At 43.6% G+C, this 18,554-nt stretch overlaps 1 protein-coding gene across 1 annotated transcript in view; it reads right to left on the minus strand.

The window, feature by feature from the left end:
• EIF2A (eukaryotic translation initiation factor 2A) overlaps positions 1–18,554 on the minus strand; it is a 161,887-nt gene that overhangs the window by 12,377 nt on the left and 130,956 nt on the right. The window contains exon 12 of the mRNA XM_069213360.1: positions 6,211–6,333. Within this exon, the coding sequence (XP_069069461.1) occupies positions 6,211–6,333 (123 nt within the window). The remainder of the gene's footprint in view (positions 1–6,210; positions 6,334–18,554) is intronic.

The raw sequence follows: 18,554 nt of genomic DNA on the forward strand, positions 1-18,554 counted from the left end.
TCAAAGAGTCAAATGTTCCTGGGGTCAACCCTACCCACTTTTTCAGCAGTTCCTGTTTGCATTATTGCGAACAGACCAAAAATGCCAGGTGTGAAGGCATTTTCAATATGATGAAAGTCTTTGGCCACAGTAAACTGGGGCTCTGAGGGCTGAAGGTGTTTGTGGTTAGTAATCAGAGAGTCCTCCCACATCTAACCCTAAAAGTTAGCTTGTAGCAGGTACTGTACTACAATCAAACCCAGAGGCAGGAATCTTTTAGGACAAAACCAGCACCCTTCAGCAACCTGACAGTGGATAAAACAGTGGATACAGAACAAGTGTTTTGGCATCCTGTTCTCTCCCCTTTAAGGGCCCCAAGTTTTACAAGTGGCTCAGCAGGTCCATTAAGCAGGATTCAACAGCGTGGTGTCAATGGGATGGGCACAACCACGTCTGCTGAATTCAAAGGAGCCCGCCTTGCCCATTTAGGTCGTCCTGTCAATCATGGTGACTTATTATGTACCTCTAGGAGGAATTTCACTCCCTCATTCACACCTTAATCAGGCCAAGTACAGGCTGGTAGAAGCTGGAGAATTAATGCAAATTAGCTTCCAGGAGCTTCAGGCAGGGAAAAGGTAACGTTCTAAAAGCTACTCTTTCTTACTATTTATTAAAACTCTAAATTCACAATTTAATTGGATTTTTAATAACTATTAAAACAGCTATTGAATTATTTTTCTAGTTGGTTCCAATCTAGTGATACAGAATTAGTGTTTTGATCCATCTTTTAATGGGTACAATGACTGCCCCAAACTCTATTTTAGTGTTAGAAGTGGGCAGACCCTAGGATTACTATAGTACGCTCTCCTCATACACCACTAGCCCTCAGAGCCCAAATTTAGTGTGGCTGAAGACGGTCGCATATTGAAAAGGCCCAAAGTGGGTATGGTTGTCCCAAGAGACTTTTACCCCAATGGTTAGGATGAGCCCAGAAGTCATTCCCACCCACTAGCTTGTGCCAGACAAAATTGTGGCATTTCCAGGCACCCACTTCTGAACATTCCTGAACCTGAAGAAGATCAGAGGAGGAATGTGTACATTTTCCAGTGTTAGTACTCTCACCACAGGCACCAGCCGAGATCGCCATTTGTAATCTCATCTTTGGACTGTAAAAAAGGGCCTGCCTTTCCAGCCACCTACAACTCCACTGCATGCTCCTTCTGTCTCTTAAGGGGCCCACTAGATGCACCACTGTTGCGGGTCAATATTTCGGTGACACAGACACTGCCCTTGACTAAATATACATGGTTGCCTTAACAATGCAACAATAGTAAAAAAGAAAAAAAAAAAAGAAAATAGGTCTAAGATAATACACATCTGTTTAATACTGATCGTGATGTCTACGATTTGCTTGTTTTGAAAGCTGTAATTCAGAGGTTACCTGCCTTTGCAATGCAGTGATAGTTTCTCACTAGACAAATTCCAAGTAAGATAACAATACCATGGTACAGGTAAAGAGGTATTCATCAGCAGGAAAATCATGACGCTATTGTGTTCCAGGAAGGAGATTATCAAATTTATGGCTTTGTTGTCAACACACAAATTCTGGAGCCTTGTCAGTAGTGATGAAAGTGGACAATACTGAAACCAGCAGAGAGATCTAGTAGAATCAGTACATCATCCCGCTTTAGGTGGCCTGTGTTATGAGTTCATATTGTAGACTAGGACATATGATGTCCGACTGCAGGGACCGAAAACAGTCTGTAGGTCACAGTGTATTTTTCTTCATAAATGACAGCATTTCAGTGCTCATTCATATTTTTTAAATGAGGCTAAGGAGCATACTTTTGCTACAAGTCTCTAGCTGGCAGGCATATTTGCATCCAGCCCAGCCTTCTTTGAATGCACACTATCAGAAATACAGTACTATAGACCAGGGTAGAGAGTTTGGGGTCTAGGATAAGCCTAACCAAAGGAGGAATATTATTCTCCATTTTCTTAATTGTTTCATACCGCTATTTATTGTTGTATTAAAACAAGAACATATAGACATTGCTGATAGCCAAATGCAGCCATAACAGGAACAGGATCCCACTGATTAGTACCATGAAAAGCAGATAAACATATCTGAGCATTATAGCTTTGAGTCACAAACATTCAACACCTCCCCCAAGCTTGAATTCCCAAATTACACATAGTAAATATGTTTACACTGTATGGACCAGCACAAGTTGTGAGTGATTATTGTACTGTACTACATTTATATAATGCATCTTGGATATGAGCTAGAGAGTGCCCTAGATAAAAGTGATCAAACATACTCAGAGGAGAGGCAGATGCATGATGGCTAATGTTTTGCTATGGTGTTACCGCAATTTACTCTTCATTGATGGAGATTTCCATCTGAATCCTTAATCAATTTGGTTAATAACAGTTTCCCATGAATTTGATTAGTCAAGAAATACTTTGTTGAACACAATGAAATGCAGATTAGTACATTAGGTACAGGCCCTTGTGTGCACTTTTCTTGTCAATTGGACACACTTAGAGCATGTGATGATTTTCACCTCATAGACATTTGGCTAGGTACTTGTCTGGAAATGCAGTTGTCTGCATATTCTTTTTGGGGTATGGTAGCATTTTCAAGAGCCAAGCCTCCAGTGTGAACACACCTCATATGGCTTTTCAGTTAGTTTGTGTGGTTATGATCTGGACCCAAAAGAACTGGAGAGCCGAGTACAACCTGATCGTGCAAAAAAGGTTCAGCAGGTGACAAGTGTCCTGTATGGAACATCAAATCGTATGGAATCATGCAGACATTATTTTTGCATGGTCCTTGTAACTAAATTGCACAAATTTAAATCGAGCATTGGAGAGTTGCTTCCTGGGTAGGTCAATATTACCACCCAATCTTTGTGTGTTAGTTCACAGGCTCCATCCATTGCTCATAGTTTTGAAAGCTCTGTATAGTCTTGCAAACACATCTGTTCCATTCCGTTGGGTATTTGTAGGACTACGTGTGTTTCTGGTTTCCTAGTGCCTACTCTCCTAGTTTGCAAACCACCAACGTCATAGGATCATTCAGTTAAAACTGACCCATGGGGATGCCAATGGTACTCTTTCATGTAAAAAAAAAAGTTGGGCTGGAGGCAAAGAAGACAACCTTGTATGTAAAAGCATGTGTGAATCCATATCAGTTGCTTATGTTCCATAGGAGATTTTGGCAAATAGGGGGACCACTGGTGAACAAGCTGATCTGGATTTATACTTCTTAAAGTCATTTCCTGGCAGGGCCATGCCACCTTCAACAACAGCAGAAAAAAGCAAGGTGATGCAAGGAATGCTTGAATTAATCTCAGTCGCAGCCATTCATTCAAGCTACATTTCAGGCCTTAGTTTTTCACCCACTGTGCCATTCTAGACTGAGACCTACGATATGCAAATCAGTCTTGGTCCTGCTCCTATAGGAACCTTCCAGCCGGAACCACCAAGCCAGGTTTGTTCCAGGAGGCAACACAAACTACCCAGACTGGTTTCGACCTACTTGGGTCTCAACAATGAGGCACAGCTTGAGTCCTGTGCCCACATTTAGGCATACTGATTGCACTTAGGAAAACGAAAAAACTGATGAGTGGATTGCATGAATTAATCTCAGCTACTGGCATTTGCTCTGGGCCACATTCAGATCCATTTTTATTTCCCCATTATGCCACTCTAGACCGAGATCTGCCATATATAAATCTGTGTGATACCCAAGTGCAGGTTGGACGTTGGTCCTGTGCTCAGTGTGCCACATGGTTCATGCTGCATCCAACTATTGAGGTCCAAAGAGGCCAAAACTTGTCTGGGGTTGCTTGCGTTCCCACTCCGAGGGACTTGGCTCAGCAGTTCAGGGTTGGCTGTTCCTATAGGAGTAGGACCAAGGTTAACTTCCATATGGATGATTTCTGTCTGAGGTAATATGATGGGCAACAAGATGGACTGATTGTGGCCCACAGCAATTACCAGAGGCAGAGCTTCATTCATGCAATCCACCACATTTATTTGTATTCCTAACAATGGGTAGGCCTACACGTGTGTTCCATGGTCTCTTTGTCATAGACTCAAGCTGAATCATATGGACAAGGCACAAAAGCCAAAACTAGCCTGGGGCTGCTTGTGTTCCCAGTCGAAGGCACTGACTTGGCAGTTCAGGCTGGGCGATTCCTACTGGACTAGGACAGATTTGTATACAGCTCTTTCCTGTCTTAGGTGGCACTGTGGGCTAAAAAAAGACTGCACTGCAACCCATAATAACTGGGCTTGGCAGAGATTAATTCTAGTATTCCACCAACTAGGCAGAGAGAGGGGTTTGCCACAATCCAGTTCACCCAGTTCACAAAACTGCACAACACCTCTAGTGTTGCTATCCAAATCATCACTGCATGGCCACTTGCCAATAAACTGAAAATTAAATGCCAGGTATTTTAACTAAAGTTCAGGGACATACAGACCTCCCTTTTCCACAGGAAGTGGGAATTTACGGATTAGTGGAAACCTTTTCCAGAGTGATATGGACTGAAGGGTGGCCCCAAACAGCATGCACCCATACCCGTAAGCAAGCTACGCATTGATATGCAATACTTTAACAACTAGGTGTCTTAAAGAGTCACATATCTAGAACATTATACCAATTTGTACATAGGTTAATGGTTCAGTACATTTGAGAATACTCTATGCAATAGTCTATGGTCTGACGTACTGGACTCTAATTCATATGAGTATCCCCACACCAGTATGCTGAAAGACTTTTCCTTGTCGATGGAAGTCATGGAACGGAGGGAGTCCAATTCTAATGTCTTGGGCATCAGGTGGAACAAAGACCCGAGACTGGTGTGGCCTTGGATGCAACCACTTTCACTTGTGGGCATTAGGCTATAAAAGACATTTTGCACCGGGACCACATGCTTCTGCAGGATCTTGTAGACACTGGGGTTAAGGGAGGTCCTATCCAAGGGGTCTTTGATTTGGGTACCACTGCTATTAATTACTTCCTCTCATATGGAACCCAGGAGTCTACCCACCGACTGGGTAACTTGCACAACTGCAACATCATGGGGTTGACTCCACTGGGAGTTCTCTAGAACCTGATGTATTCCATTCCACTATAAATGGCTTTGATTGCAGCATCAAGGTCACTGCACAAGGTATGTGTCTTTGGTACTTCCCTCTAAGATGGGGTTAAGGCTTAGGTGGTGGGCCTCCTAGAAGGATGATCAAACTGATCAAGATGGTCATAAAGTGTGCACAGAAGCATGGAGAATTCTGACATTATGCCCTTTGTATCTTCCTGACAGAATGTGACAGAGCCAGAAAGCGGACAAGATTTGGAGATGCACCTGTGTACCTATGAGTGGTACTGTGACCTGAGAGGAATTTGGCAGCATTTCTAGCAACCCCAGATACATTTTCTACTACTTTAGATCTCCACTGATGAAGGTCTAAACACAGAAACACATGTTTAGAGATATACAGCAGTGTCTGCACCAACGTGGTGAAAAACTACAGCTAATTTTGAAGTAAGCACTAATTGTGAACTGCATTCACCGTCATGCAAATGGGTGAACTGAGCTGGGACGCGAGGCAGGGTATATCTCAATTTCCAGTCATCAGATGTGTTTCTCAAAAAATGACATTTTCCCATCTTGCCTACATTTTTGCCTTCTTTCTATTTTGAAACTGATCACCTTGAAATTGAACCTTACAAAAAGTATTAGTTCTTAGGAGACATACTGACAATGCACAACTTATAGAGGGTTAAATCCCAACTAATGGTGGAGGGAAGACCTTTCTTGTTAATCGGTCTATGAACTAAGCAATTTGACTCTGATGATCTATACATTTCATTAAGCATCAGAAGATCTGTCTTGAGATTTCAAAATCTAAAGCTTTCAAGGCATCTTATGGTTTCACAACTAGAAACACATTTGTGACTGAAGTAGCAAAATCTGAACGGTTGACTCTTTCAACAATTGTAGCAATAGCACTTAGCTTTGGTTCACAAAATGCAGGAAAAAGAAATTCAATTGGAAGTCCACTGAGAAAGAACTGAGGCACAGAAGGTCTAGCATTTTGTTCTGAAAGGGTGACTATTCAGCAATTTGTTACTGCTTTTCTGTCCAGGGAAGTCATGTTCAGAACCACCTCATATAGGTTATTATAATGGAAGCAAAACAAGACCAAATATCTCACCTTCTTGAGGTTCTTTATCTTTTTGTCCACATCAGGATCCCCAGTAGTTTCTGCCGCACTGTTCTGTAAATCATGAGATTCTGACACCAGTGCCGGTTCTGAAGCTATATCAGCTTTACTTTCCTGGGCCATTTAAGAAAACGGTACATTAAACAGATTTCCAGCACAATGTTGAGCATCTTCATTAAACATTTCAGTACCAGTGCACGTTAACAACATATACATAAGGATATTTTCCAGAAATGACCATTCACTGCTTTGATGGAAACTCTGAGAAAAATGTTTATTAAGACACACAAGATACAATGCTGTGGATGGCTCAGTCAAAAGGAAATAAATACATTTTTTTTAGAACACCAAGAATGAATATTCTAGTAAGGAAAGACATTTAAATGTAATTAACCATATGAGCCATAGAATGACAAATCCAGTTACAAACATTTTATTCTGCTTCAAACATACAATTTCTACCTAAAACTATATAGCATGGCATACAATGCAAATGATCTGCAATATAAATTGCTCTGTAGAAACAATCTCAGAATCTCTTTAAATAATATATCTCTTCTTTGATGATGCTTGAATAATTAGTGGTGTAAATAATAACCTCCTAAACTTTGCTGTAAAAAGGAAAACAAAACAAACTTAACAACAATTCATCTTTGGATGCTCCCTGCAAATCCTCTTTTTAGGGGTGGGAGTGGAAACTAACCACAGTTCCTAATACTATGGGGTATGGGACCCTATTCATAAAGCAAAGCCTGATTACGTGTGACTCAAGTTTGTGGCTAATTCTTAAGCAGTTCCCTAGCAGGAATCCTGTGAATTTCTGCTACAGGGTCCTAAAACACTTCTACCTTTTCCAAAAGGGATTTAATCTGACACAGGTTGATTGAGGACTGCAGGACAACATTGGAATTAATTTGAAAGTTACCTATTGCAATATATGTTTTTTAAACTGGATTTATACAAATACACTTTTCAATTGTTCTAAACATTTTTAACATTAGGAAACGTAACCCACACAAATAAAAACTTGAGTAGGGGAAATGTATCTTTATTCCAGTACAATTACATCTGCCTAGCAGTCACACTGGTGTTCAAGGGACTGAGATTTTAATCTGAGGGACTCGACAAACAAATAGCACTAAGAAGCACAGACAGGTATACTCAAGTGATGAACCTAGTCACTTCAGCTGGGCCTAAAAGCTAACCAATCACAGAATAGAGCACTTTTTGGAAAATCAAACAAAAAGTAGAGGAAAGGTTTGCTTTCATAAATGAAAAGAAATTGTTTGAAATATTTCTTCTCTTTTGGACTTGGATTTAACTATTGTTAAGTTTGCTGGAGATTTAAAAAATTATTTTGCGAGGAAGCATTAAGTTCATTTGAAGATATACGGAGTACCTGGCTTGTCACAGCAGGTGTCCGTGGGGGACATCTTATTGTAAAGGTAGTTATTTCCAAGTACAGGTAAGTTTTCAAAGACTAATTAAGATGTATAAAGGGTTTTCCAAAATTGCAGTAAAAAGTCATTTGACTCCTGTTCATCATAAAGTTGGCAGCGTCTTATAGTACCAAGGTCGGAATTTCTGCTTTAGTAGATCATGTGTACAAGGATGGTCTAGCTAAACCAGAGAACTCAATTTTGTGAGTTGCTCCAATAGTTGCTGCAAAAAAAAAATAAGGTTATTAGGTCTTGCAGCTGCCTTATCATAGTTTATAGATGGGCATTTGCCTCAAGAACTATTTGGTTTGTTGACGGACGTTATTCAACAAAATAGGGAAAACATGTAGCCTGCCTTTGGGTCACAGACTACTTGAAGATGTTTTTCTGTCGCTAACCAGGCTCATGCTTTGAACATATTACAAACCATTGGTGCATCCTTTAGACTAAGAAGGTACAAGAAAAACTCTGACCAGACTTATGAGGACAGCATATATATTGTGTAAACAATGTTTTGCTACAGCGCATATTTCAGTATAGCCAAATTAGGTGAATCACAGGGATACGTGGTAATGACAGCTATCAACAGAAGTTTAAGGGATATTAGTGTCCCTTAAAGGATCTCATGGTAGAAGATTCTGCAAAATGTTGGATGCATAACTTGTTGGAGGTCCGATAAGCAGATGACTGGCTGCTCTCTAGTCTTTTTGAGATACCTGAAAGTTCAGGCATACTGCTGGCAACTGATTGTGTCACATTTTAGGAGGGCACATATCTAAGCTCCATACATTACAGAAAAAGGGAACAGGCTCATTTCCGGGGAGCCACGTGAGTTGTCTTTTTCCCAGCATATCTAGCAGCCAATCCACAGGAAGTCACTTTTGGAATACAAAACATTAGTAAAAAGGGATTTTGGATGCTAACATATATAAAACCAAGTAGACAACAGTAACAAAACTATAGCCGCCTAGAAAGGAAATCATATTCAATAAAAAGAATGCCAGAACAGCTACTGAGGGTCCCCGGGTGCACTTTCCGGCCCCCAAATATAACAATATTTGAAAGTTCTACTCATTTGTGAATATGACAGTTTTCTTAATATATGGATCATTATGTCTTTGCATAAAAAAATACATCAGACCAAACTTTGGATGGTCATTACAATTTCAGGCAAGCTAGATCAGCATTACAGAAACTGTATCAGAAAATAGTTACACTGGTTGAAATGGGCATCTCCGTGGCCTCTAGACGCTGCACCAGGTATGATTTCAGAACTTAGGACTCTGACATTTTGTATAGTGTGATTTAAATTGTTTCTTTACTGCCGTCCTGCCACCCCATTCTGCGATATTTGAGGGACCTACTTTTCCATGCAATCTCCATCTTTATTCTCGTACTTCTTTAAGACACTTTCTGGATGGATTCTTAACTTGTCATTGAACTTTTATGACGAGTCTCCCGCAGTTTCTGGATCCAACTAATTCCTTGCATGTAGAACGTTCTGTAAGTAACAATTTGGGCTGTCTGGCATTTTCCTCAGCCCCCATGATTGATTTTAATGTTACTATACTCATAAATTTTTTTTTTTTTTTTAGGTCCAGGTGGATTAAAGATTTATTCATGAGATTCCCCCAGTTCATTTCTAGTGTGTTGCTGCGTGCACACCCTCACTAGTTTTCACTCATTGATATGGGTTAAATTACATACTGTAAATGTGCATATTCTTTTTGTCTTATGCGTACCTTTTGAACAGACCTCTCAGTTACTCTTGATATAGCCTCTACTATAACCAATATTTAAAAATTTTATTGGATGACTTGGAACTACTTTTTTCCTGCCATGTGAAGCTCCGTGCTCAATACTTTCTTGCCCTGATGATGACCTGCCAAATTACAAAATGTTGAAGCGCAGTCGACAATTCCATTGTGGGAAAATATTTTTCTTTGACTGAACTTTGCACAGGAATATTCAGAAACTTTTCTCCTCTTGGAAACAATCATTTTCACAGATTGTGAAATTATTAAGCTCTTTTTGTTGTTTGTCTTTTCTTTTGTGATCACCATTATTGTGCTGCCCATAAGATTTTTCGAGCATTGCATGTTCACCTAACAGATTGAGCACTCACTTTGTATATGCTGTATATGATTACATATAACACTATAACCTGTGTGCATAGCAATCTATAATCTAAGCATTGAATACATGTTTATGCATTTTATGAAATTATACTTCTTTGGACATTGTTGTATGCTTATGCTCCCCCACACAAGGCCTTTCGCCCGCAGACCAAGGCCCATTTTCTTACTCCTATGATTTCCTTTAACTCTCTATCCCTCAACCACCTTTCACTCCTTCTCCCCTCATTCTCGATTATAAAGACCCCAATTAATGTCTCTGGCCCAAAAGGAGTCACCTTCCGGCAAAAGTAGGTGCCCACTCCTTACTGAAAGGGACCTCAGGGCCAGCAAGCCAGGGTTATCCATAAGCTACCATTTCAGCAAACATGGTTTGCATGGGGACTATGAATTGAGTATGGTTTGCATGAGGACTATGAATTGAGTATGGTTTACTTACACAAGTGTAATGTGAGTTATGTTGTACCCGTGTTGTGGTGCTGATGCGTAAGACTTTCTTATTTGTTTCTGAAGGTGTTAAAATTTGACATAATGCTAAAAAGGTAAACTGCCTAAAAAGTGTTAGCGGTCAGCCACCAAAATGCTAAATTACGGCTGAACTTTTAAGCTTTAGACTATATTTACTTGATTATGTTTATTTGTTGTTTAACTGTAGAGACAGAAAACATCTTAGACGGTTTACATAGGTACTCACTAAAAAAAAAAGATTGGCAGACTGATTATTCTTCTTATGCTATGATGCTGCAGTATGGTTTAAGTTTTTTACATTTTTTTTTAGATCTAATACAGGAATTGAGACTTGTATACGGTTGCCAGTTTAACATCTTTATTTAATAATATAGGTCTATTTGCCTAAGTAAACTTCTTTTTCATGTGATATTTGATTGTGGACCATAAAAATATAGATCTAAGAAGTTAACATGTTTTGCCAGACAATAGGCTTGTCAGTCAGTGAATATGGAAAAAGGATTTCTAGAAGGGTCTGGCTCTACAGGGACATGTAATAAATTAGGACTCTGGAGAAAGTATTGGAGTGCTTTCTTGAAATTTTGCACAAGGAGATGACCTAGTAACAAACCAGTGTTTAACACACGTTTAATTTGCTAATGCCTGGGATAACTGCAATGCTGTAATAGGTTGTTGTGTAGTGTGACATAATTAAAATATAGCAGACATACTTGTGTACTTTTGCAGTAGAACAAAAAATGTGTCCAGTTAATTAGCCAACTGCATTACTCTTAGATCGAGTACAAAATTTAAGAACTGGAATTGTACATTTTATAGCACAATGTTCAACCAAGCTGTCAAATAATTCATTGTTTTTTACAAGGAGTCTAAAGATGGCACTCTTAATGAACAAGTTACTTACCTTTGATAATGCTTAATCTGGTACAGACTCTATCTAGCTGAAGTTTCCTTAGCTTGGGACTATCACCCAGGAGCCAGACTGGATTTGCAAAATCTTTAGTATCCCAGCACACCGGTAAGTGGCGCTTGAGACCTCCGCATGAGTGTCACAGCTGTCATGTGTACTGGATGTGGTGTGTGTGGTGCTTATAAAGGTGTCACCCAAGCCCACTGACATCAGTTTCTATTGTTACTATTTCCATGGCAGAAGCCTGATTGACCAGTGGCAGATTCTAAGGGCCTACAACAACTGTTTCAGGCAGAAAAGTCCAGTTCGCAGAATAGGGAGGATGGAAGAGTCTGTAAGGAATCTGCAGCTAGATGAAGTCTCTACTAGATAAGGCATTACCGAAGGTCAGTGATTTATTCATCTGATAGAGACCTCTAGCTGCAGATTCCTTACTTAAGAATAGATACCAAAACAATTCCTCCCTGGAGGTGGGCCTGTAAACTGGCTAAGACCAAAAAGGCCGTGGAGGACAGAATAGGCAAAGTGCCTGTCACAACGGACCTGACTGTCAAGGTAGTAGTGTTTGGTAAACATGTGCATGGATGCCCACATAGCAGCCTGACCGACATCCAGGACAGGAACTCCACAAGCTAACGCAGTAGACTCAGCTATGACTCTGGTGGAATGAGCCCGCAAGCCATATGGCGTTGCTTCTTGGCTAATGTGTAACAGATCTTTATGCAGAGCACAATCGACCTGGAGATGGTCCATTTTTGCACTGCTTTCTCTTTCTTAATTCCAGTGAACCCTACAAAGAACTGATGGTCCACCCGGTGTTCTTCGGTGTGATTGATATCGAGTGACAGCACTCTAAGGCCCAATGGTGGAGTGTCTCTTCCTCCTTGCAGGGATGAGATGGAGCAAGAAAATCGGTAGCATGATGTTCTAGCTGACATGGAAAGTTGTCACCACCTATGGCAAAAAAGAGGCACAGGTTTAGGGAATCAGTTTGCCTGGAAAGGAGATGGTGTATGGAGGGTGAACAAAAGAATCTTACCTCATTGACCCTCCTGGCGGAAGTGATGGCCATCAAGAAGGTCACCTTGAGGGCAGCTATGCAGGAGTACAAACAGGGAACACATCAAATAGGTTAAAACCAAATTAAGATTCCATTGGGGCACAATGAAAGGTTTGGGAGGAAACAGGTGCTGAAGACCTTTCAAAAGACGTGTTACAACGGGTGACAAACAGAGAGGGTTGGTCCGGCAATCACAAAAATGTCAAAATGGTGAAAGGTACCCTTCAACTGTGTCCAAGAGCAAGGTCTGGCTGAGCTAAAGACAAAACAAACACAGCACTTTGGATAAGGGTGCAGGAAATGGGTCAACTTGTTTCTCAGTGCACCAAGCCACAACCGTGTCCCAACAGAAGGCATATACACTTTTTGTTGATGGATGCCTGGCTGCTAGGATGACCTCAGAGATTTTGGGAGGAAGACCGAAGACCCTCAACTATCACCACTCAATTCCCAAGCATGAAAGTGGAGAGTGTGCAAGTATGGGTGCAGAAACCCTCCCAAAAGGGTTGTTCAGAAAGGAGATACTTCTGAAGGGGCAGTCTGTTCGGAGGATAGATGCACATGATGAGGAATTCTAGATACCATACTTTTATAATCCAATCAGGGCCGAACAGGATTACTTGGGCCCAGTTGGTTCTTAACTTTTTCAGAACTTGAGGAAGAAGCAATATCAGCTGGAACGAGTTTAGGAGACCATATTCCAGTCTAGGCAGAATGTCACCCCGAGAGCCACTTTGGATACTCCAAGGTGCAGCAGTGCTCATATGTATTCTCAGTGAAGGCAAAGAGATCTTGGCAAGGTTCCCCTCAGTCCTGAAAAATACCTTGAGCCACCTCTGCATGCAGATACCATTTGTGGTCCACAAGACATTGACACTTAAGTTTGTCTGCCCCGGCATTTATAGATCTCACCAGCTGCTGAACGACCAGGAAAATGTCCTGACATTCTAACCACATCCAAAGGTGAGGCAACCTTTGGCAAAGAGTCTACAACGCCACTCCACCCTGCTTGTTGCAGTACCACATGGCATCCCATTAACACCTGGACCAGCTTCCCTCTGATGGAGGCAGGAAAGCTTTCAATGCCAAGCAAACACACTCAGCTCCAGATGATTGATGTGGCGCTGAGTCTCTGTCGGAGACTAGAGAATGCTGATCTCCACCTCTCGCAGGTGACTGCCCCAGGCCAGAAGGGATGCATTGGTGAGAGGGATCTGCTGCTGACCCAATCACAGTCAATAAGATACTGCTGCAGGTCTTTCACAGTTGCCTTCGAAATCTTGACCAAGTTGGAGAGCTTCCACTAGTGCTGTGCCCGCTGAGACTTCAGATCCAACTGCAGAGCCTACATATGCCATCATGTGTGCTTCACCAGTAGAATACAATAGGCCATCACACCCAGTAGTCTCAGAGTCAGTCTCGCCACAATCAAAGACCGAAGTTGAAACATGGAGATCATAGACCAAATGTTCTGAACTCTGCGCTTCAGAAGAAAGGCAAAGGAATGCACTGTGTTCAGAATGGCTCCAATGAAAGGGAGCCTTTGAGAAGGAGTCAGGTGTGACCTTGGCACATTGATAGTGAACCTCATAGAATGAAGGAGGTCAGCCGTAATCTGGAGGTGGGTGACGACTGCCCGCAACGAGTCTTCCTTCAGCAGCCGGTTGCTGGGGTAGGGAAAGACTGGCACTCTCGACCTCTGCAGATGTGCAGCAACTACTACCATCACATTTGTGAACACTCAAGGGGAACCAGTAAGACCAAAGGGAAGCACAGTGCACTGGAAATGCTCCTGTCCTAGCGTGAACTGTAGGTAGCGCCAGGGGGCTTGCAGGATGGGGATTTGAAAATAGGTGCACTGCAGGTCCAATGCTACCATCTACTTTCCAGGGGTGAACGCAGACAGGACATGAGAAGTGTTAGCATCTTGGCGCAACAAGGAGTGGCGGTCCTCCGTCAACTGATCTGCATATGGTGGCAGGGGTTGTGCGGTTTCTAGGAGTGGAAGTTGTGCCCGATTCAGCCTCCAACAGGGTACCTGTGTTGATGCAAGGGAACAGTAAAGGGGTTTTGAGGCTGCAGCTGCCAGGGTTTGGGGGGGGGGGGGGGGGGGGGGAAGTGGGTGGTTGGCGGACTGGGGCAGATACCTGGCCTTGGTTCCCACAGAAAAAGCTGGTAAGCCTGTTGGATGTGGTGGCTCCACTGTAAAGGATTCATCTTGTAGTCCCTAATGTAGCCATGGAAAGAGCAAAATAAATTGTGGCTGGCAAGGGGCCATGGCAAACCCCAACAACCAGGAAACAAATCTACTCTCCTTAAAGTGCTCAAGTACTAAATCAGCTCTGTTGCTGAACAGGTGAGTGCCATCGACGGGCATGTTCATAAGAGATGCTTGGACATCCACTGAAAAGCCAGCTGACCTCAGCCAGGCGTGGCAGCAGAGCACCACAGATTAAGCAATGGCCCTGCCCAGCAAGTCAGTCATGTTTAGCCTGCATCTAATGGTAAAAGTTGCTACATCCCCTCTGTCGGCGATAGCCTGGTTTAGGATGGCTTGGGCCTTCTCCGAGACCATATACAGTACTTGTGTAACTGAGTCGCACACAGTGCTGCTATATCGGCTCAAGAGGCACACAGTCTTCACTCGCCACAATGACAGAAGAGAAAATGCTCTTTCCAAAGGTATCCAGCATCATGGATTCCCTATCTGGTAGAGTGGTAGAGAATAGGCCTGGATTCACTTTGGAAGTTGAGGCCTGCATCACCACACTACCAGGCTCTCAGGGGTGGGGTGGTGGGTGAGAAAAGCTGAGTCCTCAGGATAGGGGAGGTGGCAATGTGCCATTGTTCAGTCCACAAGGTGCCCGTGCATGGCTTGGCCCAGACCCGACCAGAATGTCAGAGAGGGCTTCACAATAGGGGTTCTGTGTGGTATATCCCCACCTGAAGCACCTCCATCAAGACACTGGTATTGACTTCCAAGTTGAGTAGCTGGAGGCCGAGGACCTCAGCCACTTTCCTCACCATCATGGCAAAGGATGCCCCTTCCTCTGTAGCCACATTAGGAGGAGAGGCCAGTGTCTAGTGAGGTGCCCAGGACACTGGCACTTCCCAACTCCTCATACCAGTTGTCATCATCCAATTGGTTTTAGAGGTGGTCTTCATGGGGATCAGGGTAGCCACCCCAGCCAAAATCCCTACAGGGCCTGTCAAAGAGAGGAGGCACTATCTCTGACCCGGATGTTTGTTGGGTTCCGGTTGGCGCCGATTTAGACTTTCAGTGACGCCGGTCCAGCTCCATATCTGAGTTGGGAATGACCATGGGTTCAGTGCCTCACGTCGGTGGGGCTGGAAAAGACGGCATGAGGCGAACCCCAATGAAGGTTGTGAATTCGGACCTGGAGTCAGGACGGACCTGGGAATAGATCCAGAAGGCCCAATTTTCACAGGGGGCAAACCTGCCCGCCACCTCCCAGACACATGGGGCGCAAAGGCGCTCCAGAGGGGTAAAGCCACCCAAATATGAGGTGCATGGCATCATAAAACTGTAGGTAGCGTGGGGGTTTTCAAGGCTCCAGGAAATTCAGGAAGGCGCAGACTGGACCCTGGCTCAGCAGGTGGAGTTCAGAAGCTGGGCCTCAAATTGCAGCGTCGCTCCCATGCGTCACCAGATGACTTGGACTAGTGCGGCAAAGTCTAGGAGTGCTTTGACTTCTTATGTTTGTGGGACTTACCCAAAGGTGACTTTGTCCGATGGGAACAACGATGAAAGCAGGCCTGGGACCTTTCACACAACTGGGATCTGGAGCGGTGCAAAGTCTGCCTATGTCAGGCCACGAGGAGCTTTGTCTCCTTCTCCCAAACTGCCTTCGGATTCATAGCATGGCAGTTGGGACAGTTCCCAGAATTGTGGTCTGGTTCAAACAAACCAGGTAAGGATCTGTTGCATACATTTGTCTGTGACAGGCCCCATATGGTTTAAAATAACAAGTTACCTTCAGTAACGCCTTATCTGGTATAGACAATTTCTAGTTGCAGATTCCTTACCTCAGAATTTCCCCCAAGTGTCAGTCTGGGTTCCGGAGATTTTTTGTGAGCAGTACCCCAGGACTGTCAGGTGACGTCAGTCAGCTCCGCCTCAGTCGTTGGCATCGTGCATGCTGGATATGATGTTAAGGGACCTATATAGCTGCCACCCTGGTGCGCTGAAGTCAGTTTCTTTTCACGACTTTCCATGCCAGAAGCTCGGAGCCATGTTGAACACTGACCACTGGTGCATCAAATCTAGGGTCCTGAGCTCACCTTGGGACCTATGGTGGCCAAGCGAAAACATTGCTTGCGTGTGGCGATCAGAATCGAGCCCAGATTTGGGGGTACTGGAAGAGAAACATGGACTGGTGCATGCTGGCTGAGAGGGTTGTATATGCGGGGAGGATTTGCCAAATAAATGGACCAGGATATAGGGAAAGTAGAATGCGTATGGGGGGGAAGTCTGCGAGCCCCTGGATGGTACTGGTGCTAATGTCTTGTAATAATGCTGATATGGATTTTATAGCTACCCAGTGTAATCTTGTAGCAACGATGGGGTTTTGGTCAATTACTGCTGCTGGCTTTCTTTCTGATCTGTATTGTCTAACGTCACCACATTTTTTGTTTAACTGTTCAATAAAAGGAATTAAAAAAAAAAAAAAAAAAAAACTAGGGCCCTGTAAGGGAAGTCCCTATCCCTAGAAATCAGTTTGCAGAGCAGGGAGGATCCATGGGTGCCCTTCAAGGATGAGGCCAAAGTTGCTGGGGGGGAACCCGAGGGCGCCTAAGGACTCCGGCGAGTCGGACTGCCCAAATATGAGGCGCATAGCCTCTTAAAGTTCATGGAGTTGGGCAGGGGTCGCTTCGGCTCCCGGAAGCTCGAGAGGCGCGGAACCAACCCAGACGCAGGCTCTGAGGACAGAGGCCTGGAATGAAGACGCTTCTTTTACTCACCTTGCCAGCCAACGGATGGGGTGAAGTCGAAGAACACTTGTTCTTCTTCAACTTCTTTTTGTGCCTCGACTTACCAGACTGTCCCAAGAAATTGGAGTGAGACAATAAATGGGGGCTCTGTGACCATTCTCGGGACCTTCCTTTTGACCGAGATCGGGACCAATGTGGAGCCGAGCACCAGGCCACAATGAGCTTTGGGAACAGCTCCCTCAAAGCTTTCAGATTCATGGCACAGCACTCGGAGCATGCCTTTGGGGTGTGGTCGCGCTCCAGACACCACAAAGCACAGGCGGAACAGATTTGTCACGAACATCGCCAATTGACAGGATCTGCAGGGCTTGAACCCAGACTTACGTGATGTCATCTCAACGCACCAGAAGTGTCAACACTCAAAAGAATGTCGACAAAAAGCTGAAACAGACCAGTCAAAAAGTGACTGAGGGGTAGCTCTTCTTCAGCTCTGCACTGGCTGGTGCAGAAAGAAAAGAATGGACGTCAGCGCGCCACAGTGGCACCTATATAGGTCCCGCAATGCTATATCTGGTGCGCACAATGCCACTGACTGACGTGGAGCCAATCGACGTGAACTGACGGTGCGCAGGAGTACGGCTGTAGAAAAATCTCCGGATCCAGAGTGGCACCTGGGGGGTATTCCAAGGTACGGAATCTGCTACTAAAAGTCTCTACCAGATCCCACTGGCTTCTTCGAGGACATCCCTAGCAAAATGGGAGCAGAATGCTAAAATAAAGTCAACAAAAGTGTTGAAAAAATTAGTCAAAAATTAACTGAGGAAGCTCGTCTGGATTCGTGCTGGTGGTGCGGAAAGAAAGGAACTGATGTCAACGCATTGGGGTGGCATCTATATAGGCACTGCGTATATCACATCTGGTGTGGACAACACCTATGACACCAATGGGTCTAACACCACTTGCTGGCCCACAGGGGTACTGCTCAAGATTTTCCAGACCCACCCTAACAACTAGGGGATATTCTAAGTTCAGAAATCTGCAGCTGGAAGTCCCTGGCATATATTCCATTACTTTTGTGTTGTGCTCAATATTAATCCTTCCTTCTTAGGAGTTTTTGAGGTATTCATCCACTGCCAAAAGCCTTGATAACATGTATATGGTAACATATATAGCATGTTCCTTCATGGCACCATCAACTTCTTTTATTTCTCACCATAGAGCTTATAAACTTCATGCAACAGAACTAATTCCCTCAGGCCACGCAGAATTTACAGGCTCAATCCTCAAACACTAGAACCATCTTTGAGGTTAGCGTACCAGCTTAGAATTATTCAGCAAATACATCCATAAGGTTACACTTTTCTCACATGCTC

Source organism: Pleurodeles waltl, chromosome 11 (assembly GCF_031143425.1).
Source record: "Pleurodeles waltl isolate 20211129_DDA chromosome 11, aPleWal1.hap1.20221129, whole genome shotgun sequence".
Lineage (NCBI taxonomy): Eukaryota > Metazoa > Chordata > Amphibia > Caudata > Salamandridae > Pleurodeles > Pleurodeles waltl.